The sequence below is a fragment of the Pezoporus occidentalis genome, unplaced genomic scaffold, assembly GCF_034315485.1.
Source record: "Pezoporus occidentalis ecotype Australia unplaced genomic scaffold, CSIRO_AGI_Poc_V1 ctg10, whole genome shotgun sequence".
Lineage (NCBI taxonomy): Eukaryota > Metazoa > Chordata > Aves > Psittaciformes > Psittacidae > Pezoporus > Pezoporus occidentalis.
In genome coordinates, this window is record NW_026912779.1 from 7,347,760 (window position 1) to 7,360,694 (window position 12,935).

Genomic DNA, 12,935 nt, shown 5'->3' on the forward strand with positions numbered 1-12,935 from the left:
GCACAATGGCTTCAGGCTCTGTAAATTACAACCCTGGTGTTGTTAATTTGAGAGTCCTCTTAAGACTGTGAGATTGGAAAGGAGAAAAAAGCCTGTGTGTGTTGATCTAGCACAATGGCCACATTTACTTCTCGAAGGCCCACGACTTCTTTTTGTTTCTACTAGTACAAACCTACGTAGACCAAAAATAACATTTTTTTAAGGGAAATTATACCTGGAAATTTTAAAAACCCTAGTAAACAGGCATGAACCACAGCCTGAAAAGCAGGTTGAAAAGATATTCCAATGGGCTCTCCTTATGCCCATTCCTTCTCTTGTTTTCCCATGAGATGGCAATTGCTGTATCATGCTCTGGTTGTGTGCTCTTTCAGGAAGTGGTAGATATCATAGAATCATAGAATAGTTAGGGTTGGAAAGGACCTTAAGATCATCTAGTTCCAGCCCCCCTGCCATGCACAGGGACACCTCACACTAAACCATCTCACCCAAGGCCTTGTCCAACCTGGTCTTGAACACTGCCAGGGATGGAGCATTCACAACCTCCCTGGGCAACCCATTCCAGTGCCTCACCACCCTAACAGGAAAGAATTTCCTCCTTATAGCCAATCTAAATATCAATCTATATCAGAACACCGTCACAGGAATTATGACAGTTAACATGCTCCCAGATAATACTGTATTTATCAGGTGACAATCAAATATAAGTACAGTGGACTGTCTTCTAGGGAAAACTTCAGAAACAACAGTTGGAGCTGCAGTAATCCAAATGCAATGTGACTTTTTGTGTGCAAGATCGGGACAACCCTTACTGGTCTAACTAAGGCATTCTAGCCTTGTAATATCACCCATCATTTCAAGTGGCATTTTATGCTTTAGCATAAATGGCCTTCTATGATGGGGCTACAGAACTGATGGACAGGGTAGAGCAGTTGATGTCATCTGCCTGGACTTGTGTAAAGCGTTCGACACTGTCCCACACGACATCCTTGTCTCTAAGTTGGAGAGACATCAATTTCATGGATGGACCACTCGGTGGATAAAGAACTGGCTGGACGGCCACACACAAAGAGTTGTGGTCAATGGCTCCATGTCCGGCTGGAGACCAGTAACGAGTGGTGTCCCTCAGGGATCGGTGTTGGGACCGGTCTTGTTCAACATCTTTGTCGCTGACATGGACAGTGGGATTGAGTGCGCCCTCAGCAAGTTTGCCGATGACACCAAGCTGTGTGGTTCGGTTGATACGCTGGAGGGAAGGAATGCCACCCAGAGGGACCTTGACACACTTGTGAGGTGGGCTGATGCCAACCTCATGAAGTTTAACCATGCCAAGTGCAAGGTCCTACACCTGGGTCGGAGCAATCCCAGGCACAGCTACAGGTTGGGCAGAGAAGAGATTCAGAGCAGCCCTGTGGAGAAGGACTTGGGGGGTGCTGGTGGATGAGAAAATGAACATGAGCCGGCTTTAGTGTGCACTCACAGCCCAGAAAGCAACCGTATCCTGGGCTGCATCAAAAGGAGCGTGACCAGCAGGTCGAAGGAGGTGATCCTGCCCCTCTACTCTGCTCTCCTGAGACCTCACCTGGAGCATTGTGTGCAGTTCTGGTGTCCTCAACATAAAAAGGACATGGAACTGTTGGAACAAATCCAGAGGAGGCCACAAGGATGATCAAGGGACTGGAGCACCTCTCGTATGAAGACAGGATGAGGAAGTTGGGGCTGTTCAGCCTGGAGAAGAGAAGGCTGCACGGAGACCTCATAGCAGCCTTCCAGTATCTGAAGGGGGCCTATAGGGATGCTGGGGAGGGACTCTTCATTAGGGACTGTAGTGACAGGACAAGGGGTAATGGGTTCAAACTTAAACGGGGGAAGTTTAGGTTGGATATAAGGAGGAAATTCTTTCCTGTTAGGGTGGTGAGGCACTGGAATGGGTTGCCCAGGGAGGTTGTGAATGCTCCATCCCTGGCAGCGTTCAAGACCAGGTTGGACAAGGCCTTGGGTGAGATGGTTCAGTGTGAGGTGTCCCTGCCCATGGCAGGGTGGTTGGAACTAGATGATCTTAAGGTCCTTTCCAACCTTAACGATTCTATGATTCTATGATTCTATGTAGTTCTTCCTGAAGCATGGTCTTCCAGTTGCTCAGGGCAATGTTTATGCCATTAAAGGGAATTCAGAAACATTGTCTCAGTAAACAGGATGAAGTACACTGAACTTTTCGTGCACTCCAACAGGCAGGGATATATTTATCTTCTGTATAGTTTTGGCCAGGAGAAACTTGGATGTTGGTGTCTCAAGACATCTGTGCTTGATCCATTTGTTTCGTTAGAAGGTGACTGCAAATCTGTTGTTCTAATGTACCTATGCCAATTGTTTTTAACCATTTTTAGAGGAACATCATAATCTGTAGCGCACACAGCCATAGAAGAAGTGACTTCATTTTAGGTTTGAATACTTCTGGAGATGACTGTGGATTTAGACCAGGACCATGTTACCACAGACATTTTTGGAAGCTTGAGAAAAAAAAAAGTAAATAATCTCTATAGTTTTGATAATCACTGGAGGAAAAAATCAGAGGAAAAGAAGTTTTTTAAACAATCTCCAAGATAGAAGTCCTAAACCAGATCTATTTCTTAATTTTTGAGAGAACATGTTTTTGTTGGAGTCGTTACACAGCGTGAAAGCTTTTCCAGAGCTGCTTTAAATGCCTGGTTTTAACTACTCTAGATCTGATTACTTTTTTCCTTTCTATAAACAACCCCCAGTGTGGAAACCGATCAAACAAGACACGTGTTTGTGTGTCAGGTACATGTACCATGTATGTGCAGTCATGGGCTAATGTTAAGTCTGTCTGTAAGGACTGGGATGAATCCAGCGAATACTGGATTTTCAGGATTTCAGGCTGGGATAGGGAGCAATAGCTCACCCGGAGCAGCCTCTTCTCTTCCCTCTGCCCTAACTTTGGCTCATACTATGGGGGGACTACAAGGCTTACTCACTGATTTCCTCCCTGCTTCTGGAAAGTCCATTGGACACAAATGGGGCTGAGTCCCTGAAACACACAGATTTACAGTCAACTGAAGCTGCCTTTGTTTTTCATCTCCAGGAGTGGCAGTTCAGGCAATCCCAAGTTTCTTTATAGAGTTTCCTTCACTCTGTGTTTTTTATGCTGCAATTTAAACGAATAACTCAGTAATCAAAGCTTAAAACAGCAGAGAGAGGAATATAGATGTGTGTCAGCATTGGATTTTGCTTTGGTTATGTTCAGTTTTTAAATGGGCAGCGTGTTGGGAAACTCACTTTAACGGCCTCTGCAATAAGCCTCTTTGGTAGTAAAAGCAGACTGAAGAGGGATATCTGATTGCACAGACACATCTTGAAAGTGAGTTAGTGGCAGTGCTGTTGGAGGTCTGGTGAGGTCTAACGGTGCTGGAAGCTTGTGTGTTACACCTGCCTCTCTTCCCCTGTGCAGCACAAAGCTCAGCAGGAGTGTCTCTGTCCCTACAAACCCTCTTTTGCTTAAACTGACCTGGCATCCTGAATAAGGATTTCAAATCAAATCCCTATGGTTTTTCAAACCATACCTGCCTGAAGCAAAGTGAGTTCACGCTGGTTGACTATCACATAACCACAGATTTCCAAAGCAAATGGAATGGTTATCAAGTGCCCCCCGCCGTTTTTATGAGGTTTTGTTTGCTTTGGGTTTTTTTGTTTGGGCTTGTGTTGCTTTTGGGTTTTTTCCACTCTGCTGAGTTATTGCTTACAGAGTTAATGTGGTCTTAAATATACTTGCTACTACAATACTGAAGTCCTACTAATTTTCACATGGGCAGTACTAAAGCCTTGCGACCGCTCAGTAACAGTTTCCTTTCACTTATTGTGAAAACCCTGTTTTCCTTGGATAGATGCAACACTTTTGAGTCCCTGAACAAACCCTCATGTCTTCAAACTTATGAAATCCATTTTAATTCTTGGTCTGTAGAAACTGAGGTTTAATGAAGTAATCATTCCAAGTCCATATTTAGCCTGGGAGTAAAATATCTTTTGTGTAAAGATGCTATTAGGCAGACAACTGCACTTTCCCTCGCTCTTGCTCTTTCTCCCAGTGGAGCTTCTTAGTAGCCTCAGAGTCATTTCATTTCAATGGCTTGGTCTATGGTCAAATGCAAAGCATGAAATAGATGCAAAATCCCCTCTCTCCAAAAAAGGATGTGTGGGCATTGTCTGTGCAGCTGTGTTGGCAGCTCCGAAGCCATGGCAGCAGTTCTGGGTTTTGTCTATATCACACTCCTCTGTGGTGCACAGGTAGCTGAAGAAACATGGACACTCTTTTCTTTCTTCTTTATGTGTGTGTCTTGTGATGTTGCTAATAATAACTGTATAAAATGAAACCTTTAATCCACAATGCAAATCCATAGAGCTGGGTAACTGTTTTTTAGTATAACAACATTATTCTGTTATTCCTGGTTTTAGACAACCCAATTTTCATGGGGTAATGTCCTGAAATACTGCTTTCTAAATCTGTAAACAATGAAGAATACATCTGTGCCTATATTAGACCTTATAGATCTCTCTGATAGTCAGTGCTGTATCATGGTTGTTTAGCCAGTCCATTGTAATCACTGAACCACATACATTAGCACGAAGCATCAGTGCACTTATGATTTCTCTCTGGCCACACAATGCTTGCATGACTCACAGAGCTGGAGTTTCTGATGCCTAGTTCCTATTTCTACCTAAATAGCCACCTATATGCACACGGTATTTATCCAAGAGTTCCATAATTACACATTGTTTGACACAGAGAAGGAGTAATCAAGGGGTATTCCTGTGCTCAATTATATTTACATTCATGTGTCTGTGAGAGAATTGGGCAGCAAGCCTTGAGTCTTGGCTCTGGGCTTCTATAGGAACTGTGAACAAGTTGTGTATCATTGTACACATAAGGAGGACCTACTTCAGAGGGCTTAGCAGTGACTTACTCAGCGATGGCTGGAAGAGCTGCTGGCTCTCATCACGGCAGCGTGTGGTCTCACATGCTGGGTGACAGCCCACCCGTGATGTGGTGGAAGCACTGGTGCCACAGGATGGGCCATGCAAGGGGCTGGGCTGAGCTGCTGCAAGGCAAGGCAGACCCTGCGCTCTGCATCTTCCACATCTGCACTTCTGGTCTTACTCAGCCCTATCTTGAGCCAGTCCAGGTCCTTGAAACGGGTTCTGCACACTGGTGTGCTTCATGCTTGCTTCAAAATGAGCCTCAACGTAACAAGAGTATCAGATTTAGGTTTCTTTTTCCTGGTCATGTATGTTTGGCTTTAAACATCTTTTCCCCTTAAGGCAGCAAATTCTCCTGCAAATCTTTTGGGCACAGCATGGGTTATTCTTTTGAGCAGGGTTTTTCCTAGCCTTTGTTCCAAGGTCTGATTCAGCAGAGGTAGCAGAAGGAATCATTCAGCCGCTGCATATCTCTGGGCTCAGTAACCCACATATGGTTTACAACATGTGAACCCTACAGGATAACACAGCCCTTTTGCAGGGCAACACCAGTCACTTGTCTTCACTGTATAGAAAGTTTCCCACTGACTAGGAGGAGACACTGACAGAAAGGCTGGTCTGTTTTGAATCCCATAGGTTACCATTGAAGTGGTGGATGGCCCTGACACCGAGACGGACAAGGATCTGCAGAAAGAGAGCAGCAAGCCTAGCTGGCCAGTCCCATCGCCTGAATGGAGAAACTGGTGGCAAAGGTCCTCCACCTTGACTCGCATGAGCAGCGGTGACCAGGACTACAAGTACGACAGCACTACTGAGGACAGCAACTTCCTAAACCCTCTCGGTGGGTGGGATAGTCATGCACCCAGTCACCGGACATTTGAGTCCAAGGAGCAGCCAGAGTATGGTAAGTTTGCATTCCAGGCCTCGTATGGGCATCTTGGGATTGTAAAAACGAGTTTGGGGGAAATGAGAATGGCGAGGCATCGCTGAGAGCGTGCCAAGCAAAACAGGGTTTTTCAGCATGTGGCTTTTGTTCATCAGCTTTTAAATACGAAGCTGTGCAGATGCACAGGCTGTACTGTGGTAGCTGCATTCCACTGGTAAGTCTATAATCTTGAAAATCATACCAGTTATCCCATAAAAGGACCTTTTTTTAGTCCTAAGTGTACTTTTTTTAAAAGCAAAGGAAACAAGGTTTCGCATTTATTTTTAGAGTAAGGAGAAGTACAAATTTAGAGTTGTGCGGTGGTCTGGGAGCCCAAATGTAATTATTGGATAAATGAGCGAGATCTAAGACATGGTAGTATTTGGTGGATACACAAATAAGATGAATTATGTTGGTGCATGCGTGGGGAGTGGCATATGCAGCAGGAACATTGTGTATTTGCGTGTGCAATTCTCTTCCAGATGTGTCATGGTGAAAACAATTGTTTTCAGCTTGTTGCGTGAAACAGCTGCGGAAACTAGAAACAGAGGGGAGCTACAGTCACTCACTGCCCCAGCGGGCTGTAACTGCCCGCATGGGAATGACTCAAGGGAGGTGAACTAATAGGTGCTCACAGGTAGCGCAGAGACTCTCATATTCAAGGTGTATGTAAATGTAAACCCAGATGTTGTTAGAGCAGGGCTTCGAAGCCACAGTACTTTTACCCTGGCAATTCTATGGCATTCCCTAAGTACTGCAGAGTGGCTCTCGTGCACTGCTTCAGTCTCGTTTTTCCCCTCTTTTGGTTATCTTGCAGTCCTAGAGCCTTAACAATTGAAAGAGACTTCTCATGGAATCGCGTGTTTAAACACATACATATGTATTACATTTTGTGGCCAGAAGATTAGAGTCTGTCCTTTCTTTCTGCACCTGCATTTATTTGTGGGCACACTTTATTGCCAAGAATTCATATATTAGGCAGGTAAAATAAAATTGCTTTTGCAAATAATTGTGGTAGAAAAACATTAATAAGCATTACAGCAGGGGGGTTGGAACTAGATGATCTTAAGGTCCTTTCCAACCCTAACTATTCTATGATTCTATGATTACAGATCTAAAAATGGGAAGAACAGGTTGTGCTCCAGCTGAAACCCTAATGTATATTTAACAGCAGATACTCTGTGTTTCACACTGCAGTATAAACACTAGGTAGGTAGGCCTAGAAATTGTCCCGGAGCTCTCTGCTGTACACCAGAGCACCCTACTGATCGGAGAAGACTCCTGGCCTTCGTGAACTAACCTAAAATGTCATGTGCCATTGGCCTTGGCCAGGAGGATCATAGAATCCTATGAACACAGAATGGTTTGGGTTGGAAAGGACCTTAAGGTCATCCAGTTCCAACCCCCTGCCATGGGCAGGGACACCTCACACTAGAGCAGGTTGCTCCAAGACTCATCCAGCCTGGCCTTGAACACTGCCAGGGATGGGGCATTCACAGCTTCCTTGGGCAGCCTGTGAGGCAGTGCCTCACCACCCTCATAGTGAAGAACTTCTTCCTTATATCTAACCTAAATCTTTCCTGTTTAAGTCTGAACCCATCACCCCTTCCTTGTCCTAGCAGCAGATCCTACCTGTATGAGGCTTTTATGCTAGTACCACCCATCGCTTCATGGCTCTGTTTCCCTTGTCCTCCCAGGATTTTGGGTCTTTGCGTACAAGCATTAACCATGCTCCCATCCACCATGGACACCTGATGCCAGTGTGGTGGCTTCCCGATTGGCAGCCATGTAAGAAAAGGAGGAAAAGCACACGAGGTCCCAGCCACGAGGAGCTCACATCTAGGCAGCTTGCTGCGAGTGAGATATATAACCTTGCCATACTCCTGGCAATAAATGTTTAATAGCACCCCACAGAGTTGTCATCAGTCATTACATATGGTACAAATCAAGTTACGTGTTCTACTAACCAGCTCAGGAAGCCCACAGACAGCATGGCAGTGAGGGGGGAGTGGGAATCACATGCAGCCCAGAGGCCAGTGCATGCAGGGGTCTGTCCCTGGCTCTTGCCTCTACATACAAATCCTGCTTATAGCAATAGAGCAGGGCTGGCTCAGAGTCACTAAGCCCAGTTTTGCTTTGCTGCCAGTGCTGCTTTAACCCCAGTGAGCAAAGGCTGCGACTTATGATCATAGGGTCAGCCCAGTATCTCCTGTAGGCTGCAGAGAAATCCATTAAGCCAGACATTCCCTAGCAAGAGATCATGCTCAAGCAGGGGAGGCCAGTGAGAAGGCAAGAACACTGTGTATGGTTCATGGAGTCCATTTGAGGGCCTTCACAAGGTGGGATGTGCAACGGGTAGCTCTGCAAACAAAGGTTCTAAGGTGTTTAGGTACTTACAGTGGCACTGAGTTATGGTGGTGCAGACTTGGTATGGTTTGCCCTTGGCTGTCTACCAGAAGAGAATAAAGTTATGCTTTGTTTTCAGAAGGTTCCTGCTAGTAAACAGTCAGATTTGATGTTATTTAATAATTCACATGAAACACTACAAATTGCATGCTGTTCTGGGTGCAAGATGCCTATGCAGTTCCCTATACTCACAGCAGTATTCCTGCAGTATCTGTTTCCTGTTCAAGGGACTGAAAAACAAATTGCTGTTTTCACACATACCCCTCTGCCTCCCATAGCCCAACATGCTTGTGTCCTAAAAACTAATTGAGTATTGTTGTGCTATTGCTGTGTGTTTTGAAAAGACAAAAAAGAAAACCTCATTTACCCTGTGCCTGATTAGTCTGTGGTCAGAAAACATATTCCTGTACACAGGGAAATGATGTGGATAGACGTGCACTGTTAGTTCATGACCCAGCTCCGCAGCTGAGGGTTCTCAGCTGCCAAAAGGTCAAAAGAGAAAGGAAATATTTTTTCAAATCATGTTGCATGCATTTCCCTGAGGAGCATCAAGTGTGAAAACCATTTAAATAGCAGGCTTACGCCTGGCATTTAGCCCAAGCTTCAGGTAGAGACATCTGGATTCCATTCTTGTTTTGCCTGCTTAATAAAAACCACTACACAGTAGTTTGGGGCAGTAGGAGTTTTGTTTCTTCATTTCCTTCCTCATCTTTGTTCTCACACAGATTACATGGACGGCAAGGGAGACTGGAGCCCGTGGTCCCTCTGCAGCGTCACCTGCGGCAGCGGCAACCAGAAGAGGACGAGGTCCTGTGGGTACGCCTGCACGGCCACCGAGTCACGGACCTGCGACCGGCCCAACTGCCCAGGTATGAGCATGGCCAGGGAGCTGCTGGCTCAGCTGTGATGTCCAGAGAGCCACTGGCTCGGATGTGATGTCCAGAGAGCCATTGGCCCAGCTGTGATTGTGTCCACTGAGCTGGGGAGTGGGGAGAGGCAGGCAAGGGGCAGGAGAGCCATTCTGTCCACAAAGCCATGGGGCCATTCATTCCCTGGCTAGGTAAGAGTCCCAGTGGGAAGAGCCACACTGGTTTTCAAGGCCATTCATTAAATGGCAGGTTCTTTGCTAGCAGTAATGCGCTGTTAGATCCAGTCCCCTGTCCCCTGGCACTTGAAAGACAAGTACAGGCTTTTCCGAGGCAGTCATCTCTGTGCACAGCACATTTGTATTCCAAGGGGTGAAATCTACTCTATGGAAACAAATTTGTATGAATTCTAGCATTTCAAAACAGCTGTGCTGTCACCTCAGTGAGCTCAGGTTTTGCTGTGCAACGGGTGGGCATGCCTGTCTTGTGACCAAAGAGCTCCCCCTCAGCTTTATGGCTTTTAAGTTTTGTGCCTAATATATACAGAGTTGCTTTAAGACTGCATGTGTATTAATGTGGAAAAAAAAACAACCACTTCAAATACCTGCTTTGCATTTCACTCCAGAGATTTTGGGTCCGTTGGGCATTAAGCTACAAGATTTCCTGTCCTGGAAAGTCATTGTTAAGGTGGAAATGTCACTTCTGTTTCCATACATAGTGCTTGATAATTGGAGAATTATAAACCAGCAGAGTTTGGTTCCACAACATCTGTGCACAATGGGATGAAGGAATGTGTAGTTTTGGCTTGACTGTATGCAGAAAATATGGCCAAGGAGCCTTAACTTAGCTCCGACCCATCTATAGGCATTGGCATTTAAATGCCAGTAACGGAGGCATCCTTACCATCACACAGTGGTGAAAGCAGGGCTGAGCACTCAAACCTACGTCATAAACATTTAAAGCTGCTATGGAAAACTTTCCTGTGATGTTCTTTAAATGCTGCTGCCTGTTAGGGTTTAGGCAAATGTGTAATGCAGTGATGCAGGAGTTGCCACAATGCATGGGATATGCGCGATTTTGTTACTTCCCGAGATGGGAGAGAAATAAAAACACATGCTGTGGTGGTATGCGTTTCACTGAGTTTACTTAATGACTCAGAAAGGCAGAAATACTTAAACTGGAGGTCAGGTTTTTTGATGGGAAGTGAAATGTCAGCAGTGCTGGAGAGAAGACACAGGATCCCCAGTGAGAACGATAGAAGTTTCCCACTCGCAGGTAGATGTGAGTTGCAATCGCATCCATTGCCAGGTAATGGCTGCTCAGCACTTCAGGAGATAAATGCTCCTGGATGCTCTCATGCATCCTAAACCTGCAATAATAAGGGGTTAATTCCAGAAGAGAGCATGTAGCCCCCAGTTATACTCTCCAGTGTTTATTACCAGCTAGCATGAAACAGTGGCAAACTTGAAAGGAGATATTATGTCATATAACAGACCTCCAACGATAAGCAGGCAAAATATGTTCACTCTTTGAGGCTGTGCTGACATTTTTGAAATTACAAGGGCAAAGCTCAGCTTCTGCTGTTTGTAGTTCCAGCAGTGAATTAATGCCTTGTAATGGGTTCTTGGGTATCTATTATTCTGCATCTACTGCTGGAGTTAAGGCAAAACCCGATGATAATTTTATTGAAGAGCAGCCTGAGGCTGTTTTGAAGCTTTGCAAGCCACTATTATACCCCAGTTCAAAAGATCAGGAGAAAGTTCATTGGCAAGAAGATGGATGCTGAACAGGCTCCATTATTAACCATATAGTTATCATATATTAAAGAGCTTTCTGCTCTCTTTGGAGGTCTTTAATTCAATGGAGAGGCAAAAAAAGAAACCCCAAACCTGTTCAAATGCTTCTTTGAAGAGACATTTGTTTTAAGGCTGCATGGCACAGAAATGAGGGAAGCATTGAGCTGGTAGGTAGGCCTACCCAAAGCAGCAATGAGAGGATGTTTACTTTGGCAAGACCAATTAATACATTTTCTGGCAAGACCTCTGTCTCTGTGCTGATAGCAAACTTAACTGGAGGCTGTTGGAAGATCCTGGTATTAAACTGCTGTAGGTGGTAGGAGATGGGATTGATTGGAGAGGTTATTTATCTCATGCCTACTCACACTTTTCAACTCCCCAGACTGGGAGAGACCAACAAGCACCAGTCTTCTTGTAGTAGCATCACTCTTCCTCCTACTTCATATATGGTTGGATGTGAACTTACCTGTCCTCAGGCATGTCTCTGTTTTAGAAGTAGCACAAAAGCTGTCTCTTTTCAGACACCACATTTTGCCCAAGATGTTAGAGCTGCCATTGGGGCACTTGTTTGTAACTTGTTGGGGCACTTGTTTGTAACTTGTGACCCATGTTCTCGAGAAGGTGCTGGTCACGTAAAGCTGACTAGGTGGCTTTTGGTAAAGCGTGTACAAAGCTCCAACTGGAATTACTGGGAGAGGCTGGCAAGCCTTGCATCAGGAAGAGGAGGACCAGTGTCAGTTCCCTCACTACTGCCCTTGCACTGTGTTCATAACTGACCACTTTGTTGCTTAAATATAATCTAAGCTCTGCAACTGGAAAACCTTTGACCTTTGGCCTAAGCTAATGCTTTATCCTCTGAACTTCATAGATTCCATGGCCATTATACTTTTAAACAAACACCTCTTTGAGCAGCAACCTCAGGTTACTGCCGTGCTGAACAAAAGCACCTTGAAGAACTGGGGAAGGAGGGGTGGCAGGGAAGCAGTTGATCTCATTGTGTTTTAATAGGAAAACACCATCACAGCTAACATGTGTTTGTCTTAGGGATTGAAGATACCTTCCGCACAGCTGCCACAGAAGTGAGCTTACTTGCAGGAAGTGAAGACTTCAATGCTACCAAGCTGTTTGAAGTTGGTAAGCAGCCTTGTCACTCTTCCAGTAGTAGATAAGAGACTTCCTTAGATTTTCCTGGATTGACTCTTGCAGTAGGACCAAGGTTTTGAGTTTACCATTGAAAATGTCAGTAGTAAAGGCCATTTATTATCTTGCTTAAGTTTACGACCTGAACCTTAGCTTGCTTCTGCCATAAAACCTGCCTCCTCTTCAGCCTTAGTAAATGTCTCTGCTTCTCTCATTATAAACTGGTGGTTCTCTGTCCTAGTTCAGAAAAAGGCTGTAAGGCTCCATGCTACTGGAGGAGGGGGGAAATCAAACACTGTGCTTTGAATTTTCAGCATTATGCTGAAATAGCGTCAAATGGAAGATAGTGTAAAAGCATTTTAGGTACAGCTGAGAAAAAACAAGTGACTTTTACAAGCGTGCACAGTTTTATAACTGTGTGCTCTGCAGTGGGGCTAGCCAGAGCAATTTTATAAGGCATAACTCAACACTGATCTATGTAAAACTCAGTTCAACATCTGTAACGTTCTGATTTCATGCCCCCAACGAAGCCGTAGTGTGGCCACTCTTTGACACTGGATGTGGGCTAACTGAATAAATAATGTAACCCAGCACCTCCCCTTCTATGGTGGTAGAGCACAATAGGACTCTTTAAGGAGATAAAAAAACAGGACACAGATCACTAAGTAAATATTTTGCAAAGATGTTTGCTGTAAGAGTTTGAGGTCCCAGCCTTTGCCTTACCCCAGAGTCCTGTTAAGTAAGTGTGGAGCAAGATGTGCAGGGAGTTTTAAAACCCGTAGCATGATACAGACACGCTGAATAATGCTTTGG

The 12,935-nt window shown here is 44.9% G+C and overlaps 1 protein-coding gene across 1 annotated transcript in view; it reads left to right on the forward strand.

The window, feature by feature from the left end:
* ISM1 (isthmin 1) overlaps positions 1-12,935 on the forward strand; it is a 38,525-nt gene that overhangs the window by 24,116 nt on the left and 1,474 nt on the right. The window contains exons 3-5 of the mRNA XM_062610664.1: positions 5,626-5,893; positions 9,046-9,189; positions 12,027-12,116. Of these exons, the coding sequence (XP_062466648.1) occupies positions 5,626-5,893; positions 9,046-9,189; positions 12,027-12,116 (502 nt within the window). The remainder of the gene's footprint in view (positions 1-5,625; positions 5,894-9,045; positions 9,190-12,026; positions 12,117-12,935) is intronic.